A 20,126-nucleotide genomic window follows, 5' to 3' on the forward strand; every position below is an offset into this window, starting at 1 on the left:
AAATGAATATTGCTATTGAAATTTTCTTTATATATATATATATATATATATATATATATATATATATTTTTTTTTTTTACAAGTTGGTGTTCACATTTACACTTGGGCACCATCATTATGATGTAAACAGAATTTATAATTGTGGCTATTTTCTTCATTCTGCATTTGGAGAAAAAAAAGATTGTTTTAAAGTAGATGGGTATACATTTTTAAGGCTTTTTTCATTGTTGTTGAAGTGTCAAAAGTGTGCACTATGTTTTTTTTTCATATAATTCTTCAATCATAACTTGTTTAGCCTTTACGTTTGCATCACACAGCAAGTTCCCCCCCCCCACCCCCTACCCCCTCACTCCACCACGGGCTCCCCAGCTTCTGTATCGCTTTTTCTGAATTTCTCAGCTCTCATTTTTCCTCACGCTTCCTCCGCCCAGGTCTGAATGCCGCGCGTTCCAGCCATTCTGTTGAAGGTATACAGCGGCAAAATAGATGGCAATGATGCTTGAAGACTCTGAAGTGCAAGTGACGACGTTTTGTGCTGTCTGCCTCCCCCCCGACGTCACTTTAGTGGCTAAACTGTATACGAGACGGGACGCGTGCGAGAAGCTGCTCTAGCCTTTTTTTTTTTGTCTTTCGTTCTTCACTGTGAGAATCTCAAACGTCGCTCAGCCCTGGGAGCCGGAACTGGAATGAGGGATCGGCCCCGGGGTTTGCGAGGAGGAGGAGGCCCGGCCCGTCATCTCCTGGCCCCACTGACGCTGGTGGGAGTCCTGCAGGCCCCGTCCCGTCGTCTCGATGGGCAGAGCGCAAGAGGCGACGGCGGCGAGCAGACAGCAGCAGCAGTACACCGACAGAGCCAAATACACGGATGACTCCAACAACACCTGCCAGAGAAAGAAGTGTCTCACTGTATAACGCTTGTGCACCGACGTCGCCGAAGTCACGTGAGTGGCCGTATTGCCGGTCAAACAAAGCATCGCTCGATGCTAAGTCGGTTGGAGACGAAAATCCGTCTCATAGCACCACGCCCAGAGTTTTGTCCGATACCGTTAAACATTTAGAAGTTGATAATAAACAAAGGTAAACAAAGGTACATGGAAAAATTAGATAAACTCAGCATAGAGGACCCATATTTAATGCCGAAGTCGATGTTTTCGCCGATAAGAAATTGGACTGTTAACCCGTTTCCGCTTGTCTTGGACAACTGGATCTACACGTGGATCTGGTGAGTAAGTCGTCGATATTTAGACGGAAATGTTTGAAAGCGTATAAAAGTCTGGACGCATACAAATACTTCGTTGCTCGATCTGTTCTCAACGGGGAGACGGCTCGTGAACGCGGAAGAGTGTTCGGCTACACCTTAACCTTTTCCGAAATCCATTGATTTTTTTTCAGCTAGTATTCAATATAAATACCAATATTTAAAAAAATGACCCCTGGTTTTACACAAAATGACTTACTATGATTGGAAAAAGAAAGAGGACAAGCGAGTTGGCCATAGCGTTTTTTCAAAAAGTATTTATAATGTCAAGTTGGCTCATTTGAGAACAATGCGTTAAAAAAAAAAAAGTACCAAGCGGAAGCGGGCGCAGTTAAACTTCAGTAACTCCATTGACATCTATTTTTTAAATATGCATTGTACTCAAATGACTACAATGCATGTTTAAAAAAAATAAACTGCTGGGATAGGCTTCAGCCCCCGTAAACAGAAGCGTGTTGCGGCCCCATGTTAACCTACGTAAACCTCTGTGTGACCGACAGTTTAGTTTCTTTTTTTAAATACGCATTGGACTCATTTGAGAACAATGCATATTAAAAAAAAAAAAAGTCTGTCGTGAGAGGTTTACCGAAGTTTACCGCGTGGCCGCAACACGCTTCCGTGTACGTTGGAGACGACGAAGTCTTTTTGTTTTAACGCATTGTTCTCAAATGAGCTAACTTGGCATTATAAATACTTTTTGGTAATATGAGATTGAGAAGAATAATTCCTACCTGAAATAAAGCGATCACTACACAGTCGTGTGTATTTGGTTGGGCACCATCCATCACGTTTTATTGCCGAAATCCATCGATTTCTTTCTCGTCTTTTCAGATGGTATTCGATAGAATGACCTCTTTGAATATCTGTCTTGTCTGTTGTGACAACCAACAGCACAACAAGTCTCAGACATTGTGAATATTCTGCTTCAATTCAATGTCCCCCACAATGTCGAGCATCTTTTTGACCGGCAATATGACGCCGTGAAAACGGTGACGTCACGTGCACGAGCTCAATACCATATATCGCTTACGTAAAAAAGTGCAAAATTTTGCAGGTGCTACCTGTGCGACAAAAGGTGTGATGAGGGCACCAACTCGGGCCATTCCACTGCTTGTTCCCAGACCTAACGCCCTGTTCGCAGTCGGATAAACCTGTAGAGTATCAGAGAACACCATGAAGGTCATTCTACTTCTCACTCCCCTTGACTGTAATATTGATTCGGTTCAAAATGACTACGGGATAAATCGGATGAATCCAAGGTGAACTAATTAACCTCTGGAGTATAAACATAGGCAGCCTGGAATCCTCCAGCGATGAAAGCTCTGGCGATGAATATCAGCACCGTCATGGACGCTCTGCAAGAAAATGGGAAGCCGTTACTGGCTGGATGACAATAACGCAATCTGATTTCGGACATGGCGGCTTTCCTTTCACCTCCCCACGCAACCGTAGAGGGGAATGATGCACAGGGAGAAGACCAGGAAACACAAGGCCATGGTCTTCCTCCTTCCTAAGCGATCGATCGCCCACAAAGTCACCAGCAGCCCTGTGGAACATGAACCGATAGCCTCCATAAGTTTCTGTAACGTAGCCAAGTTACTTTACCTCAACACAAGCTGGACAGTCAACTTTGATACCACATCTTTCAAAACGGTGATGCGGTAAAAGAATAGTCTTGAAAAATGAATATCTGTTGTAGGCTTTCTCTAGAGCCACAAAGACAGAATCTAGCTCCTTCTGACCTTGTCTGTGCGTTTCCACGAGCATCCTCAAGGCAAATAACGCATCCGTGGTACTCTTTCTAGGCATGAAACAAAACTGTTCCTCGCAGATACCGACTTCCGACCCGAGTCTAGCCTCCACTACTCTTTCCCAAAACTTCATTGTGTGGCTTTTCAACTTTATTCCTCTGTAGTCGCCACAGCTCCACCATGTCCCCTTTGTTCTTAAAAATGGGAACTAGAACACTTTTCCTCCATTCTTCAGGCATCTTTTCGCCCGCTAGTATTCTGTTGAATAAGTTGGTCAAAAACTCCACAGCCATCTCTCCAAATTGCTTCCATACCTCTACCGGTATGTCATCAGGACCAACTGCCTTTCCATTTTTCATCCTTTGTCGTGCCTTTCTGACTTCCCCCTTAGTAATCATTTCCACTTCCTGGTCCTTCACTCTTGCCTCTTCAACTCTTCCTTCTCTCTCATTTTCTTCATTCATCAACTTCTCAAAGTATTCTTTCCATCTATTTAGTACACTACCGGCACCAGTCAACGCATTTCCATCTCTATCCTTAATCACCCTTACCTGCTGCACATCCTTCCCATCTCTATCCCTCTGCCTGGCCAACCTGTAGAGATCCCTTTCTCCTTCCTTCGTGTCCAAGCCGGTGTACATGTCGTCGCATGAAAAATGAATATCACATTAAATATTTATTTTACCTGGGAATTCTGATAAAGTCGTCCACAACAGGTCTTTGTAATCGTCGCTGTTCAAATATTTACACTCCAGGCTGCATCTGAGCTCCATCTTATTACCTTTGGACACTAGAGGGAAATAATAAATAACAAAATCTCTTAGATCAGCTCATTTTATTGTCTGTTTTTTACGTTCCCAAAATGTAACAACCTCAATTTGTCTGATTTTATGAGAAAATGGATTTCACTAGGATTAGTAGATAATTCCTTTCTAATGTCAGCCACTCACATCACACAGGTGACTTTCTTTTTTAAAATTAATTTTATTGGCACATGGTACGGCTATAAAACACATGAGTAAGTAAAGAAATTGGGATTTATTTTGCACCATATCAGCTTCACTTCTACCAAGGAAAAAAAATTATTTAGAAGAGCATCTCAGTGACCATCAGAGGTCACGGAGAAATATCAGTTCTATTTCGAGTTTGGGAATTTATCCAAGCACACCTTCTTGGAATTTGCTGGACAGTCTTGATGGTCACTGTCCTTATTTTGGAAGCAAAAAATGATCCAAAATATCTTGGTAAGCGGACGAAGAAGGGCTCAAACAGATGAGCGTGCAAAGTATGGCCAACGGGCCTCGTACGACACCTTGAGAACCTGCTTTAGCAAGACTTTGGTAATATTTGCTGCATTTGTTTTTCTTTTTAACCCCCCAATACACAAATTAAAATATTTGTATTCATTTTATTAATTATCGTCATTAGATAATTTAATAAAATAAAACCTATTTTACAGCACCACAACTGTTTAGGGTGTTGGGTAACATCGCAACATTAATTGGACACTCTAAATTGCCCGTAGGTGTGATTGTGAGTGGGACTGTTGTCTGTCCCCATGTGCCCTGCGATTGGCTGGCGACCAGTTCAGTGATTCGCCCCCCTCCTGCCCGTTGACAGCTGGGATCGGCTCCAGCCCTCCCGCGACCCTCGTGAGGATAAGCGGCTCAGATGATGGATGGAAATCTATTTTACATAGCCATTGAACATTTTTATCCAATCTTGTTAAGTGTAAATATATAAACACGTATTGGGACTTTTTTTTTTTAAACATCATCCACAAATGTTCTGGCCCATCTGTCCGTTTTAAAAATCAAAGAGAACAAAAGCCTAAACCAAACTCTCGTGAAAAACATGAAGGCAAAAAGTGCATTTTACAATTGTAGACTGCGTTCGGTGTATTTAGGTTTTGTCAAATGTACAAAAATAACATTTGTTTTAATAAATAAATACAAACTCACTTCCACACACGCCGCCCTCCTGAAAGAGCTCCGTGGTGAGCAACACAAGGCCGTAATACGAGAAGGCGTTTGCGAACCTGACGACAAGAGAATGTCAAGCGGGAATGGAACATTTTTTTCGGACAAAGAAAGGAATAAGCGACACGAGCGTTTACTGTAGTTACCAAATAAACCACAGAAGGACGGTTGTCCAGCGGAAGTGCGACGAGAACAAGTCTCGAATCTTCCCACGATCCTCCTGACGAAAACCAAATCAAGAGACCGGACAAGAATTGCAGGTCATACCACAAAAAATGAGTCAAATTGCATTTGAAGCGTTACGGTTTGCTGAAAGAGATTCACTTGTTTGGCAGCAATGAGCTTCCCCAGTGGCATGGGCACGCCATTCTCGATGGCAATGCGCTTCAAAGTTGCCAGAGCTTTCTCTTGATTCCCCGTCAACACGTCGTATCGGGCGCTCTCGGGTAGCCACTGCCGCCCAAGTGAAGAGACGCGTTAGTTGACAGTGCTTCTTCGTAGACACGGATGGAGAAAATCTGTTAAATTGGACTGGGACAATCTGAACAGATTTTCACAGACACGTTTTCTGACATTCTGTAGGCGGGCACACCAAAGATTTACTTTGCTGTGGAATGGACCTTTCCAATGGCAACCTTAAGCTCCGCCCCCTTAGCCATGTCCCACAAGCTTCCAAAATGGCGACTGAACAGAACATGTTTGAAGTCGATTCTCTATCGTGTATTCCAGATAATACTGGGGTATGTTTTTTGCCAAATGGAGTACTACAAAGAGAGTACTACAGAGAGGTCTCAACTATTTCACGCAAGGATATGTACACGGAATTAAGATTTTGGACGGAGCAGAACGCAAGGTCGAGGTTACAACGAAACGTTGGCGATCGATGCAAAAAAAGTTTGACGCCTTCATATTGAAATCCAACAGGATATAATTGTGGAATCGTACTGCGCATGTAAAGCAGGGTGAGTCCTTTTTACTTGGAAACATCACGAGTAATATCATTGAGTGGGTGTATTCATTTGACTTGGCTTGTACTCGAACCCAGCACTGATAATAATTCAATCAAACTCAGAGAAGATGCTTCTCCCTCACTTACCTTCAAACATACAGACTTGTGTTTGTTGATATTGTCCACATTTAGTTGTACGTGCGCTCTTCTGCAAGCCTTAATCCATCGCAGACACTTTGTTAACTGTGTTTTATGCTTTGGAAAATGAATCAATCTCGCAAGATAACTTTCATCAGAATTGCACATTCCCCAAGCGCATCTGAGGACCATTTTCTTCGTAACATTAACTTTTCCAAGCGCATGCTACTTACAACCAGCATTGCTTGTGGGCCAACATTGCGGCAGGGGCATGTCAATCTGATTGGCTATTTTCGTACGAGTGATTGACAGGTGGCAAGGGTCCTTTTCACACGCAGGCCCAAAAATGTGGATTTTTATTTTTTAAGTAAGTTTTTCGCAATGTTTCCATTGAATTACTCGTGACGTCATACTCACAAAACATAAGATGGCAAAGATGAAAAGGGGGATGGTCGAGAGGCCGAGAAGCCAACGCCAGCCCAGAGAAGGCATCACGAGAATAGCAAGAAGGACCTCAAACACTGTGCCCAACGCCCAGAATATCTGTAAGGCCACAGAGTCAACACGGGATGAAAGAGCTGCAGATGTTCTCTGCATATTAAGCTCGCTTAATGTGGCGGCCGATAACCAACGAAACCAGTACAAACCTCAATTAGCAATATGCAAGTCGCTCTGGACTTCATGGGAAGAAACTCAGCATAGAGTGTGACCCTAACAAAGAGAAAGCCAAAACTGGTCATTTGAAGTTTTCCCCCCGCTGCTTGCCGGACGGACGGCTTGACGGACGAGAGATACGCACGACTGCGGCGCTCCGCCGATGCCAAAGCCCACCAGGGCGCGGAGGAAGAGGATCCAACCGTAGATGGGAGCGAACGCGCTCATCAGACCATAGAACATGGTCCACAAGACGCTCAATGTCAGACCCTGAGGGTCCAAACAAAAAGAAAAGATTGCGGTAAACAGAAACCCTTTGGAGAAAATCTCCACAAAAAAAGAACACGACATTCTCATTTTATAGTACCGTATTTTCCGCGCTATAAGGTGCACCTAAATACCTTTAATTTTCTCAAAAGCCGACGGTGCGCCTTATAATCTAGTGGGCCTTATATATGGATCAATATTGAGCCTTTAGTGCTTCAAATACGCCATTCATTGAAGGTGCGCCTTATAGTGTGGAAAATACGGTACTAGCAAGATTTGTTAGCAACCCGGGCCCTTTGGTGTTGCTATCATCTTTTAAAAATGTGCGGTGCTATCTTATAAGTATGGTAATAATTCCCGAAAGTGATAAGAAAACTTAAAGACGGTAGAGCAGTAACAACAAAATTTGACCTCGGCTACCATCAAATGGTACAATCACGTTTACAAATGAATTCTTTGACAAAGAATATTGTCAAATCACAAACACGTTGCAACATATTTTATGCGCAGCGGGACTGGAATGGCGATTGCAGGCGGGCGACTCCCGCTGTCGTTTTCACGCGTGCGCAGTGCAGAAGACGTACTTACCGTCTTTCTTCCGTACTTGTCGGATATGTTTCCCCAAAGGGAGGAGCTGATCATCATTCCGATGAACACCACCTGTGTCAATTCACAAAATAATATTACTAATACTACTGAAATAAAGGAATATTTTAATGTATTTCATTATTGATGAATATTGAGATACAGATGCATAACGGTTTGTTAGCTCATGCAGTTCACAAATATTACTCATATGACAGCATAATTACCGATGTAAGAAGTGCCACCTCCAGACTTGGTAGTCTCCATTCGCAGTGAAGCTGTGGCGCTAAGATGCTTAGAATCATCATCTCCATTGCGTCTGCCATCTGAACACAATAAATCAAGAGTTCCATCCATCCATTATTGACTGCTTTTCCGGGTTGGGTCGCGGGGAAGTAGCATCAGCAGGGATACCCAGACTTCCCTTTCCCCAGCCACTTCTTCCAGCTCTTCCGGAGGGATCCCAAGGAGTTCCCAAGTCAGCCGAGAGACATATCCTCTCCAGCATGTCCTGGGTCGTCCTCGGGGTCTCTTTCCGGTGGGAAATGCCGGGAACACCTCACCAGGGAGGCATCCGGATCAGATTCCCCAGCCACCTCATCTGGCTCTTCTCAATGCGGAGGAGAGCGGCTCGACACTGATTCCCTCTCGGATGACCGAGCTTCTCACCCTATCTCTAAGGGAGAGCCCGGACATCCTGCAGAGGAAACTCATTTTGGCCACTTGTGTCCGGGATCTTGTTCTTTCGGTCACGCCCATAGGTGAGGGTCGGAACGTAGATAAACTGGTAAATTGAGAGCTTCGACTTTTCACTTAGCTCCCTCTTCACCACAACGGACCGATACAAAGTCCGCATCACTGCAGACGCTGCACCGATCCGTCTGTCGGTCTCCCTCACTCGTCAACAAGACCCCAAGATACTTGAACTCCTCCACTTGGGGAAGGATATCATCCCCAACCTGGACCGGGCACACCAACCTTTTCCGACTGAGGACCATAGTCTCGGATTAGGGTTAGGGTTAGGGTTAACCCTAACTCCCAGCCGATTCACACTCGGCTGTGAATCGCTCCAGTGAGAGCCAGAGATCACGGCTTGATGAAGCCAACGGAACCACATCATCTGCAAAGAGCAGAGATGCGATGCTGAGGCCGCCAAACCGGACACCCTCTAGGCCTCGGCTGCGCCTAGAAATTCTGTCCATAAAAGTTATGAACAAAATCGGTGACAAAGGGCAGCCTCGACGGAGTCCAACTCTCACCGGAAACGAGTCTGGCTTATTGCCGGCAATGCGGACCAAACTCTGACAGCGGTCATACAGGAACCGAACAGCTCGTATCAGGGGGTTCGGTACCCCGCACTCCCAAAATCAAGAGTTCACTGACAAATAAAATTAAATGAAAAAAACTGTGTAATAGTGTGAACAAGTAGATTGTACACAAAGAAGGTATATTTAAGATGTTCTCACCCAAGACAAACCAGTGAGGATGGAAAGCTTCCACTGGAAGGTCCCGAAGCCGATGGCCTCCACAGCGTCCTCGACCATGAATGTGTCTAAAAGCAAAGTCAGTGAAAATAGATTTTGAATGTGAGGTGGTGCGGAATGGGGCCGGGGGGGGGGGGGGGGGCACTACAAGGGGTGAGCTTGTTTGCAGAAACAGAAAACCGACAACACTCCATCATCCGCCGCACCGTCAGTTGGGTTGGCAAACTCCCGAGGGACAGGAGGTCCGTCTGCGAGGGCCACAGACTCCATCTCTTTCTCCTCCGCCACCCGCACCGCTGCGTAGGGCTCACGACCTTCGGCGTCATCCTCCGAGTGCGTGCTCTCACCGGTGTGACGGAAGCGGACGACACTGGAAATGAAATATCAAATCTGCAAATCCTGGAGGAATCCGTCGCGCAGGAAATGATAATTATGCCAGTCCTCCTGGAAATGTGCTCTGCTTGATGCATCGAGGTTCGGATCTGATCTGATTAAGCAGCGCGTCTGCTTGAAGATATAACTACACAACAATAGACAGCGGGGGGGGGGGGGGGGCATGGTGGAGCAGCTGGTAAAGCGTTGGCCTCAGAGCTCTGAGGTCCCAGGTTCAATCCCGGACCTGCCTGTGTGGAGTTTGCATGTTCTCCCCGTGCTTGTGTGGTTTTTCTCCGGGCGCTCCGGTTTCAAAAACATGCAACATTGATTGGACACTCTAAATTGCCCCTAGGTGTGATCATGAGTGCGGCTGTTTGTCTCGATGTGCCCTGCGATTGGCAGCCAACCGGTTCCAGGAGTGCCTGTTGAGAGCTGTGATAATTGGACAAATTAATAATAAATAAATTGCCCTTAGGTGTGATTGTGAGTGTGGCTGTCTGATTGGCAGGCAACCAGTTCAGGTTGTACCCCGCCTCCAAGGCTCCACCCCTCCCCGCGACCCTCGTGAGGATAAGCCACAAGGAAAATGGATGGATGGATAGACTGCAAGGCTGAGAAGAAATATCAAGAGCTGCTCCTTGCTTGGGTAACGTGTTTTTCCACCAATGGTCAAAATGGATCTTCAAAAAAACAAATAAAATTGTGGGTTTCTAAAGATATTTAAAAGTTTTCATTGTTAAATGGCAACATTTAGGGTTCATTGTTGGGTTTACCCTATCACCTATTGCAAGGTGCCCATGTCATACAAATGTTTGTTTTATCGTTGTTGAAAATAATAAAGTCCTTGAAATAAATGTCAAAGTAGCCGTTTGCATTAGCACCAAAGAAGCAGCGCTCAACTGCAATCACGTTTTGGACCCCTGCTCTATAGTATGCTGTTCCCATAGCAACTATAAGCCAACAAAAGTCGCAGGTGTAAAAGGAGACGTGAAGACCAATCGGTTTTATCTCATGTTTGATCGCAGCTCATCTTTGGGCGCTTTCACGAGGCCACCGGCGACAACGCTGAGAGATTAAGCGCCGAAACTGGAGTCCAGTAATGGCAGTTGACAACTCATCGTTGTCTAAATCAGAGCAAAGCAGCCTCCGACAGACAAAACACACACGCCAATGCGACGACACGGCTTCAGACCGCTGAATGATTTTGACGATTTTCATCCCGCGCTATCTTCCGGTCCTCTTCGCGTTGTTGACATCGCTTGACATCACATGACGCCGCCGCCGCTTTGACACGACGTTCTGATCACGATCTCGGCATGCAAATAAAAACATCGATGTGACTGATTCCATGCAAAAAACAAAAAAAAAAAAAAAAAAAAAGGAGGAATTGCACGAGGCGTTTGAACTCACGGCAACTGTCTCAGCTGGAACAGATCATCGTCCATGTTGGTGTTTGTTTTCCGACGCACACTGTGGCCTCATCGCCTTTTTACGTGCTCACGACCGGCTGCGATTTCAGCACTGAGGAGAGCGACGCGCTGAAGGCCATTTGAAGACTCACAAAACATGCACGCGGCAGACGGTGCACCAGTTTAAAGGATGGGAAAAAAATTAATGCAAATTCCCAAGTGTATACAGTATTTTTATTTTTTTCCGATATATTTCAGGTACATTGTTCATCAAAACACTCACTAATCAATGTACATAATACATGGAAATAAATGTAAATAGCAAAAACAATCGCAAATCTTAATCACAAAATTTTTAAATGAAAAAAAAAGTTTTTGAAAAAAAAATACGAGCAGGCAAATGTGACATCTTTTATTCGGTCGGAAGGTTTTAGAGCGAACACATCAGTACGCTCCTCTTGCGTCCCCCCTCGAACAATGCTGCCGAAGACGACGGTTCCGCAGTAACAAACAGGATGTTGTGGTATCGACCGGAGAACTCGGATAAGCTTGTCAGAGAGTACCTTGGCACCGGACCGAGCGTCAGGTAAAGTATTCTCCTTGGCAAACTCCACATTAAGCTCCTTAACGGCGATGGTTCACCTGGTCCAAATAGAAGCGGGTCACGGCGCCGCCGTGCGTGGCGCTCAGCTGGCGAACGAGACAGACAAACGAGCGGCCGGTTCAATTAAATGCTCACCCGCGTTACAAAAACATCCGTAGCGAAGAAAAACAATATTCCAATTTATTACATGTGTCTTTATATCGTTCCCCCGTGTGTTTAGCTCTCTGTGAATTCCACGTAGCGGACCACGAGAAGACAAAACTGGTTGCTTGTAAGTAGCATCATGCTAATGCTAGCATGATTACAAACAAATATTTTTGGAGAGGGGTTCGATTAAAGGCTTGCTTGGTTTCTTTCCTGTAGTGTTGCAAAAAAAGACAAGTAGCAACACGCTCCTGGTCGTCGTAGTTGTCTAACTTACAACTAGCACGCAGTATGAGCGTTACACGTACGTGTTTGAACATTTACAAGTCTGCACCCAAATCGGTTTACAGAAGGAAATGCTAAATTCTGTGCACTCAATAGAAGAACACAAGCTTATACACACTAATGAAGTAACCTATGCCACGTGTCCGCTTTAGTTTATCTGTGAAATTTTAACCATCCACCCCAAACTATTTTAATTTTAGTATTGTTCACAGACAGACTGAGTACCAAGAGAGTAACTGTGGTAGCGCATGCCGCTTTCTGCCATGCTTTGAGAGGTGATTTAAAATAAATGAACTAATCATTATATTATGTCTTCATTAGAAACAAGATGCTAAAAAACTGGGGTGTCATCGGCGGCGTAGCTGCTGCCATCGCAGCTGGCGTGTACGTTTTTTGGGGCCCAATCACCGAGCAAAAGAAGCGGAAGAGAGGTGAGAAGTCACGTGATGCACGACGACGCAGACGGTAAAGAAGTCCCTTTTCCCCACCCTGAGCCGTTTTCCTCCAGGTATGGTTCCGGGTCTGCTGAACCTGGGCAACACTTGCTTCCTGAACTCGTTGCTTCAGGGTCTGGCGGCCTGCCCGTCCTTCATCCGGTGGCTGGAGAGGTTTTCGAGCTCAGCCCCAATCCAGTCGGGTAAAGAAAAGAAGTTGTCCACAACGCTTCTCCAGCTTCTCAGAGGTATGGGAACCAACACGGGGGGGCGTAAAACCTTTGTTGACGCTCTGTGAACGTCGATCATTTGGACCTCATGGTTCTACGCTGAAAGCTCTTTCCAGTATTGAGCCTGGGGATGAAGATGTGCTGGATGCCGGCTGCTTGCTGGATGTTCTCAGATTTTACCGGTGGCACATCAGTTCATTTGAAGAGCAGGTTAGTCTGTGGCGCTTCATCACTGGAGATTATTTTTTATTTTTTTGCACATCTGTTCTGTTTTATTGTCGCTATCCTTCTTTCAAGGATGCCCACGAACTCTTTCACGTCCTAACGTCATCCCTTGAGGAGGAGAGGGACCGGCAGCCCAAAGTCGCGCACTTCTTTGACATGCAGTCCCTCGAGGTCAGCAATTATTTTCCAGCTTTAAAACTGTTGGAAGATTTTTGAGAAAAAAAAAATGGATGTTGATGCCTACGATTTGTGGATAGATTTAAAAAAATATGTTAAGCGGAACAAATACTTTTGCTGGTTTCTATTCAAAGACACAATTAAAAAGCTATTTGTCTCAATAGCTACTTGAGTTCATTCAATAGAGATCGTGCACGTGACGTCACCATTTTCACGGCGCCATATCGCTGGTCAAACAGAGCCGCTCGACATTGTGGGAGACGTTGAACCGGAGAACAATTACAGTAGAGGTTTACGGAGGTTAAGTGTGGCCGCAATCGCTTCCGTGTACGTTCCATGGAGACGACTCCGTTCTCGCTCTCTTTTTTTTTTTTTTCAATCATAGTTAATGAATGCGAGTTTGTGTAAAGCCAGGGGTCATTTATTGAAATATTGGTATTTGGATTGAATACTAGCGGAAAAGATCGATGGATTCCGGCAAAGGTTAACGTGTGGTCGAACACGCTTCCGCGTTCATGAGCTGTCAACCCGTCACTATGTGGGATTTATTGCTAATGAGAACAGATTCAGCAACGAGGTATTTGTATGCATCCAGACTTTTATACACTTTCAAACATTTCCGTGTAAATCTCGAAGACTTAGTCACCAGATCCATGTGTAGATACAGTTGTCCAAGACAAGCAGAACCGGATTAACAGTCTAATTTCTTATCGACTTCGTCATTCAATATGGGTCCTCTATATCGAGTTTATCTAATTTTTCCACGTACCTTGGTTTATTATCACCTTCTAAATGTCTGACGGTATCGGACAAGACTCTGGGCGTTGTGCAATAAGACATATTTTCGTGTCGTCTCCAACCGACTTAGCACTGAACAATGTTTTGTTTGACCTGCAATATGGAGACGTAAACAAAAGTCACGTGATTTTATGACGTAGGTTGACGAGCTCTATATGACCTTTGACAACATAAAATTTGTGGGCAAACTCAGACATTGGATTGAGACGATTTGAACTGAAATTTTTTTGTAGACCCAACTTTTCAGGATGTGTCAAAGGCACACTTTTAATTGTATTACTTATACCTTAACTTATGAGTGGCTCAACTTATACATTTTCGGAGTTATGAGCCGTAACTTTGTGTAGCCTAGAATTTTTTTTATTACAAGTGAGCTATGATAGATATGCTGGATATTCGAGTAAAGGGTGGGTGTGGGGGTAAAAGTTGCTGGTGCACTTTCAGATGTTTCTGGAACGGTCACAAACAGTCACATGAACACAATCAAAACACCCGCAAGGAGCTGTTAAATGGCACTGCTGTTGTCTTTCAGACGGGGCCACGCAACTTAAAAGCCACAAGTCATCACAAATACTACACTGCGTTATTTTCGATTTGGTCACAATTTATGGGGGGAAAAAAAAAGTTTTATCAAGTCAATGTAGGTTTGTATTGATTTCGCATTATGTCCGTGTGCTTATACCAGAGCCTTCCCAATCAAGATAAGAGAACACGGACATGCAAGAGTCGAGGTGAAAGAGGAAATTCGACTTTCGGATGCGCTTCCATCAGCAACAAATTTGTGATAATTGGGGAATTTTTTTGTTTCCCTCCCCACATTTTTTTTAAGCTCCTCTCCACCCGATTCCGAGCCCTTGGAAGTTTCAGCATCCTTTTCACGGCCGTTTAACGAGTAACATGCTGTGCAAACGCTGTGAGCAACAGGTGAGTGCTTTTTATTTATTATTTGCACAAAACCACAAATGATCGTTAGGAAATATAATTACACATGAATGACCTCACTTAATTCCACAAAGACTGGAAATTAAATACATTTTGGAGAAAACCTTTTATGAAAGTGTCACTTTATGAACCAGAAAGTTGTCTAATTAAGGGGAACAAAATACAGATGGGCGGCACGGTGGGTCAGATGGTTAAGCGTTGGCCTCACAGTTCTGAGGTCCCGGGTTCAATTCCTGTGTGACGGTCTGAGCAAATTCTCTTCGTGAGTAATGCGCATGCGTGTATATTTTGTAAAGCTCCGGCCAGTCTGAAACATCCCCATCCATGCGTCAACATGTGCCATTCGACAAGTTGTCGCCGAGTGTTCATGTTCGCTATGGAGGTCTCAGAAAAACGAACACAGCGAACGTACATATATGTTTAAATATTTATCAACTTTTGTTTTAAGGTTAGGTTATAATGTATGTTAGCTCCCGCTATGTACAAGAAGGGGAACTGTGAGACTGGGAGATTTCCCGGTAAGGGTCTGCTACGTACACAGAGTTCCCCTGTTAGTAACGCATGTGCATTCATAACAAGGAGACTTTTCAGCACGGGGGAGCGCTCAGACCGTCACACCGGACCCGTCTGTGTGGAGTTTGCATGTTCTCCCCGTGTCTGCGTGAGTTTTCTCCGGGCACTCCGGTTTTCACCCACACCCCAAAAACATGCAACATTAAATGTGCACTCTAAATTGCCCCAAGGTGTGATTGTGACTGCGGCTGTTTGTCTCCATGTGCCCTGCAATTGTCTGGCGACCAGTTCTGGGTGTACCCCGCCTCCTGCCCGTTGACAACTGGGATAGGCTCCAGCACTCCCCGTGACCCTCATGAGGATAAGCGGCTAAGAAAATTGACGTCACCTTTTGTTCATTTTTTTTCCTTCTATCCTTGCCGTTTGCTTCACTATGGCCAACACAGCCCGAGAATCGAACACAGCAAAGTCTTGCGTCACACTCAAGCAGAATGTTTTGTTTTTTTTCAGAGTCCCGTGCGATACGATTCCTTCGAAAGTCTCTCGTTATCGATCCCTTTACCTCAGTGGGTAAGCAGAATCCTCGTTAAATTGAGACGTACCCGAATCCATATTTTGCTTGAATGCGTATGTTTTGGTTTAGGGTCGACCGGTCTCGCTGGATCAGTGTCTCCAGCATTTCATCTCCTCGGAAACGATCAAGGAAGTCGAGTGTGAGAATTGCACCAAGGTATTTCCTGAATAAAATGTCTTTGCATAATGGAGGGAACATCAGAGCTCATGTTTTTTTTTTCTCTTTTTAGCTTCAGCGAGGGACAAGAGTCAACGGACAGCTTGTGGAGAGTCAGCGGACCACATTTGTAAAACAGTTGAAATTAGGAAAAGTAATTTGATGATTTTGCACCTCTTCGAACGGATTTTTCCATTTTTCCAACAATTGTGCACTCATATCACTATGACTGTATTCCTTCCTCCGTCAGCTGCCCCAGTGCCTGTGCATCCATCTCCAAAGACTCACGTGGTCCGGCGAAGGAACTCCGATTAAAAGACAAGAGCACGTGCAATTCACGGAGTTTCTGTCGATGGACCGCTACAAACACAACGCTGCCGCGCAGGCGAGCCAGCGCGCCAAACGCGCGGCGAAGCACCAAAAGGCCGAACGTTCGCTCAAGGCGACGGAAAAGCCTGCTGCGAATGGCACAGGTATGCCCGCCCAGCACCGTCCTGCCTCTTTCTCTCGTCACATGCGTTGTTAGTTTCTTGTCATTTGTTTTTCAGGTGCGGAGCATCATAACAACAACAAAGCGTTCGCAAATGGGAACTCTCCATCCGTCTGTTTCCAGTCTACTTGTGGGAGCCTCACATGTGACTACCAGTAAGCTGTCTCGCTTTCCCCGAGCACCTGACGATTGTCGCCGTTCCAGAACAATAATGAATCTATAAAATACAGCGCACTCTCAATCCATTTGTTGGTATTTAAAATATTAGTAGAATTTGAAATACAGTACAACCTCGGTTCTCGACCACAATCCGTACCAGAAGGCAGTTGGAGAAGAGATTTGTTCGAAAACCAAATCGATATTTCCCATTACAATTAATGGAAAATGAAATAATCCGTTCCAAGCCTAAAAAATTGGGCTTTTAAGCAAAGAACAGCAAAGCAAAGCAAGTTTAGTTGTATAGCACATTTCATACACAAGGTAACTCAATGTGCTGTACATGATTAAAGGCATTTGAAAACAAAGAGACACAATATTTAAAACAGCATACAGTGCAAGTAATATGATCAAAAAGTGGATATATTCTAAAAAGCATGAGGGGAAAAAAAAAAGTTTTCAACCTGCATTTTAAAAATGTTTTAAACATTTTAAAAGCGTTTTTTTTTTCAAGCTTTTCCTCATAATGAACTGCATAGTATAAAATACGTTTCGTCTAAATACTTTATATCATAAAATAATTTCAGAAATACATTTATTTTTTGCTTAAAATGTATGGTTTAGTAGTAGAACTGCCTAGGATGGAAGTGGATTGCTGTATCTATAGCAACTCGACCCCCAGCCTTGTAAGCTTTTTTTTTTTATTAACAAAAGTGCAGAATAACTTTAAACAACAATAATGAGGGGAAAAAAAGCAACCAAAAAATATATATATATATAAAAAGTAACTCACAACTTGAGTTAACAAAATCTTTGAAACAAAACAAAAATTCAGAAATCCTAATGGAACAGAGGATTATTAAAGTTCACGAGAAAAATTCAATGCAAAACTATCAACTACTGTATCAAATCTCTTCGGCGGGGGTGACTCGGCCCCTGGAAGTTCTTTTCTTTTCCCAAAGAACTTGTCTACTGTCACTTCTTTGGAGCCATGATTGGGGGTTAATAGTCCTCAATAGGAAGAAAAAACTGTCAGTAATTGTAGCTACCTGGGCACGTCTGCGTACAGAGGCTGCGTTACACACAATAACAAAGCGCGTCGTGGGTCAGCTGGCCGGGTCGCGTTATGTTATTTCCGGGTTTTGTCGGGGGCGTTCGAGTACCGATTTTTGCTTGAAAACAGAAGCAAATAAAATCTGAACATTTTTGTTTGAAAACCGATTTATTCTAGAGCGGGGACGTTCGAGAACCGAGTCTTCACTGTACAGTAGAATGTCAAACTGAACATAATCCCATCTGTTGACACATATAATTTCCATCTTTTTCCCTTATTATATCCTATAAAATGAAATCATTTTGGTTTCAAAGTCTCATTTTTTACTCTCAAGGCTTTTCTTTTAAATTACAAGTATATTTTATCACATCTGACAAGACACAAAATGGAGAGGATTTCACAAGTGTTGTCAGCGTGCTGAACAAATCTTAAAATAGATTTTCCCAAATTAATAGTTACCCTTATAAATCATGTCAGTCCTCAGAAATATAAATAGGTAAATAGGCTCTGATTTATTTTAAAAGATTCCTTTAAATAGTAATTTAAGAGATCATATCATCCACTACTACTGCCATTATGCTTTCAGACAAAATATGTAACGCATACCACTTTAGAGATGCTCAGCTGCAACCCATTCCACGGTTATAGAATAAAAATTGAAGTGACACTAATGTTCGTATCGTGTCAAATAAAATAAAAACAGAACTTTGATAGGAAGCGATGTTGGAGTCTTAAAATGTCTAATATGAAATTGAAATACAAGCTTTCGTAATAGTAATCTTGGGAGTCTACATTGGGGCCTCATTTATGTTCAGTGAAGGCAAAAATAAAATTTGAAGGTCTGGACTTCAGCGAATGTGAACACGGATCATTTCGTCCTTCCCGCCAGCTCCTCGGAATACCTCTTCCAGGTCACGGCTGTGCTGGTCCACCACGGCGACATGCACTCGGGACACTTCGTAACGTACCGGCGCAGCCCCTCCCCGCCTTGCGGCTCCTCGCCGTCCGCCTCTCAGTGGCTGTGGGTGTCGGACGACTCGGTCCGCCGGGCCAGCCTGCACGAGGTGCTGTCCTCCAACGCTTACATGCTCTTCTACGAGAGAGTCCGGAAGCAGAGCGCGCCGTCGCCGTCGCAGGACTGAATTCCAGCCGCCGCCTTTCCAGTCATACTGTTCAAAACGGATCTGCCCGTCGCAACGTGGTGGACGCACGCGCCGTTTGACTTGAAGGTATTTCTTGCGTGTACGGATCACAGCAAGGACTCGACGTGCCGTGATGTCGCCGCTCCGATCCCAAAGAATACGGGCGCGACTTTTCATAACTCTAACGTAGCTGGCTTGTGCAGAAAAAGTGAGAAATCTACGACAGTTATGGTAAATCATACGCAATGATTGTAGACATTTTCCGGAGCTCACCTTACACGCAGTTCATTGTGTTATTATAATACAACATTACTATTTTCATACTCTAGCTGCACATTTGAAGTTAAAAGTGCCACATTGTCTCTAGACAATTAATATGAAGCCATATGTGCATGCATATGCAGTTGTTTCACACTGACGCAAAACATGGAAGGATATTTTAAGTGTCCAGATTTCGCTTTGTCCCAAAAGGAGACGTAAACAAATATATCCGGGACGGCGGCTCCTCGGAAAGTTAATATTTTTAACAGTTTTCCCTCCTTCCAAAGCAACTTAGAAGTAAGGATGTGGAGCACAGGCCTGTCGTTTATGTTTGCAATTTGCACTATTGTACAGTTTTCGTGTGAAATGTTTGAGTGCAATCTTGAAAGGTGGAAAAAAAATAAAATGTTATAGTTTTATTTGCAGATAGGTGGCTCTGTTTTTTTTTTTTTTTAACCAACCAGTAAAATTCCAGATAATGACTCAAATTGAATGTACATATGTGGACAAAATTTTCAGTCCGTTTCCATTAAAAAAAAAAAAAAAAAGAACCACAATGGTTACGAGTAATGGACAGTTCCGACCTGTCAATCACTAGTACAATAGTAGCCAATCAGATAGCCACATTGTCTTGACACGCCCCTGCCGCCATGTTGTCCCACAAGCAATGCTGGCTGTCAGTAGTGTGCGCTTGGAAAAGTTAATGTTACGGAGAAAATGGTCCTCAGATGCGCTTGGGGAACGTGCAAGTCTGATGAAAGATGTCCGGCTAGGTTATTAACTCTGACATTGCGTCCTGCTCTGTCCAAAATCTTAATTCTGTGTACATATCCTTGCGTGAAATAGTTAAGACCTCTCTGTAGAACCCTCTTGGACAAGTCTGGCACATTTGGCAGGAAACATACCCCAATATTATCCGGAATGCGCGATAGAGAATCCACTTCAAACCTGTTATGTTCAGTTGCCATTTTGGAAGATCGTGGGAGATGGCAACTGTAGCTAAGGGGGGGGGGGGGGGGGGGCTGAGCTGTAGATCGCCAGTCGGAAAGGTCTATTTGAATTTGAAAATAAAATTAACAAAAATGGAATTTA

At 44.0% G+C, this 20,126-nt stretch overlaps 2 protein-coding genes across 4 annotated transcripts; one reads left to right on the forward strand and one right to left on the reverse strand.

Moving 5' to 3' along the window:
- Positions 1–97: 97 nt before the first annotated feature.
- svopa (SV2 related protein a) lies at positions 98–11,009 on the reverse strand. Of its 3 annotated transcripts, none has more exons than XM_061817271.1 (16): positions 10,851–11,008; positions 9,272–9,435; positions 9,048–9,133; positions 7,809–7,907; positions 7,585–7,656; positions 6,875–6,999; positions 6,723–6,786; positions 6,493–6,618; positions 5,313–5,441; positions 5,135–5,208; positions 4,971–5,047; positions 3,695–3,799; positions 2,693–2,804; positions 2,532–2,613; positions 2,320–2,409; positions 98–881 (listed from the first exon to the last, which is right to left on the reverse strand). In XM_061817271.1, the coding sequence occupies exons 1-16, from the start codon at positions 10,883–10,885 to the stop codon at positions 663–665; spliced, it is 1,659 nt and encodes a 552-aa protein (XP_061673255.1). In that variant the 5' UTR covers positions 10,886–11,008; the 3' UTR covers positions 98–662. The 3 variants fall into 3 exon arrangements, with proteins under 3 accessions (XP_061673255.1, XP_061673257.1, XP_061673258.1); XM_061817273.1 differs by lacking the exon at positions 10,851–11,008 and adding an exon at positions 10,633–10,803; XM_061817274.1 differs by lacking the exon at positions 6,493–6,618 and having other exon boundaries at positions 10,851–11,009.
- A 268-nt stretch (positions 11,010–11,277) lies between these two features.
- Positions 11,278–19,459, forward strand: usp30 (ubiquitin specific peptidase 30). The gene is made up of 13 exons (XM_061818316.1): positions 11,278–11,435; positions 12,204–12,313; positions 12,391–12,564; positions 12,653–12,756; positions 12,844–12,942; positions 14,432–14,477; positions 14,576–14,670; positions 15,712–15,771; positions 15,845–15,931; positions 16,005–16,085; positions 16,182–16,404; positions 16,480–16,576; positions 18,521–19,459. The coding sequence occupies exons 1-13, from the start codon at positions 11,365–11,367 to the stop codon at positions 18,771–18,773; spliced, it is 1,500 nt and encodes a 499-aa protein (XP_061674300.1). The 5' UTR covers positions 11,278–11,364; the 3' UTR covers positions 18,774–19,459.
- The last annotated feature ends 667 nt before the right edge of the window (positions 19,460–20,126 follow it).

The sequence above is a fragment of the Syngnathoides biaculeatus genome, chromosome 4, assembly GCF_019802595.1.
Source record: "Syngnathoides biaculeatus isolate LvHL_M chromosome 4, ASM1980259v1, whole genome shotgun sequence".
Taxonomy (NCBI): Eukaryota; Metazoa; Chordata; class Actinopteri; order Syngnathiformes; family Syngnathidae; genus Syngnathoides; species Syngnathoides biaculeatus.

Excerpts from the sequence above, each read along its gene's own strand:
- svopa (XM_061817271.1), bottom strand. The coding sequence starts at position 10,885 with ATGGACGATGATCTGTTCCAGCTGAGACAGTTGCC. Across the intron at positions 7,908-9,047 it reads TCCTCACTGGTTTGTCTTGG|ATGGCAGACGCAATGGAGAT; the intron begins GTGAGAACATCT and ends TATTGTGTTCAG. Across the intron at positions 5,209-5,312 it reads AGCTCATTGCTGCCAAACAA|GAGGATCGTGGGAAGATTCG; the intron begins GTGAATCTCTTT and ends GGTTTTCGTCAG.
- usp30 (XM_061818316.1), top strand. The coding sequence starts at position 11,365 with ATGTTGTGGTATCGACCGGAGAACTCGGATAAGCTTGTCAGAGAGTAC. Across the intron at positions 12,757-12,843 it reads TCAGTTCATTTGAAGAGCAG|GATGCCCACGAACTCTTTCA; the intron begins GTTAGTCTGTGG and ends CCTTCTTTCAAG. Across the intron at positions 12,943-14,431 it reads TTGACATGCAGTCCCTCGAG|AGCCTTCCCAATCAAGATAA; the intron begins GTCAGCAATTAT and ends TGCTTATACCAG.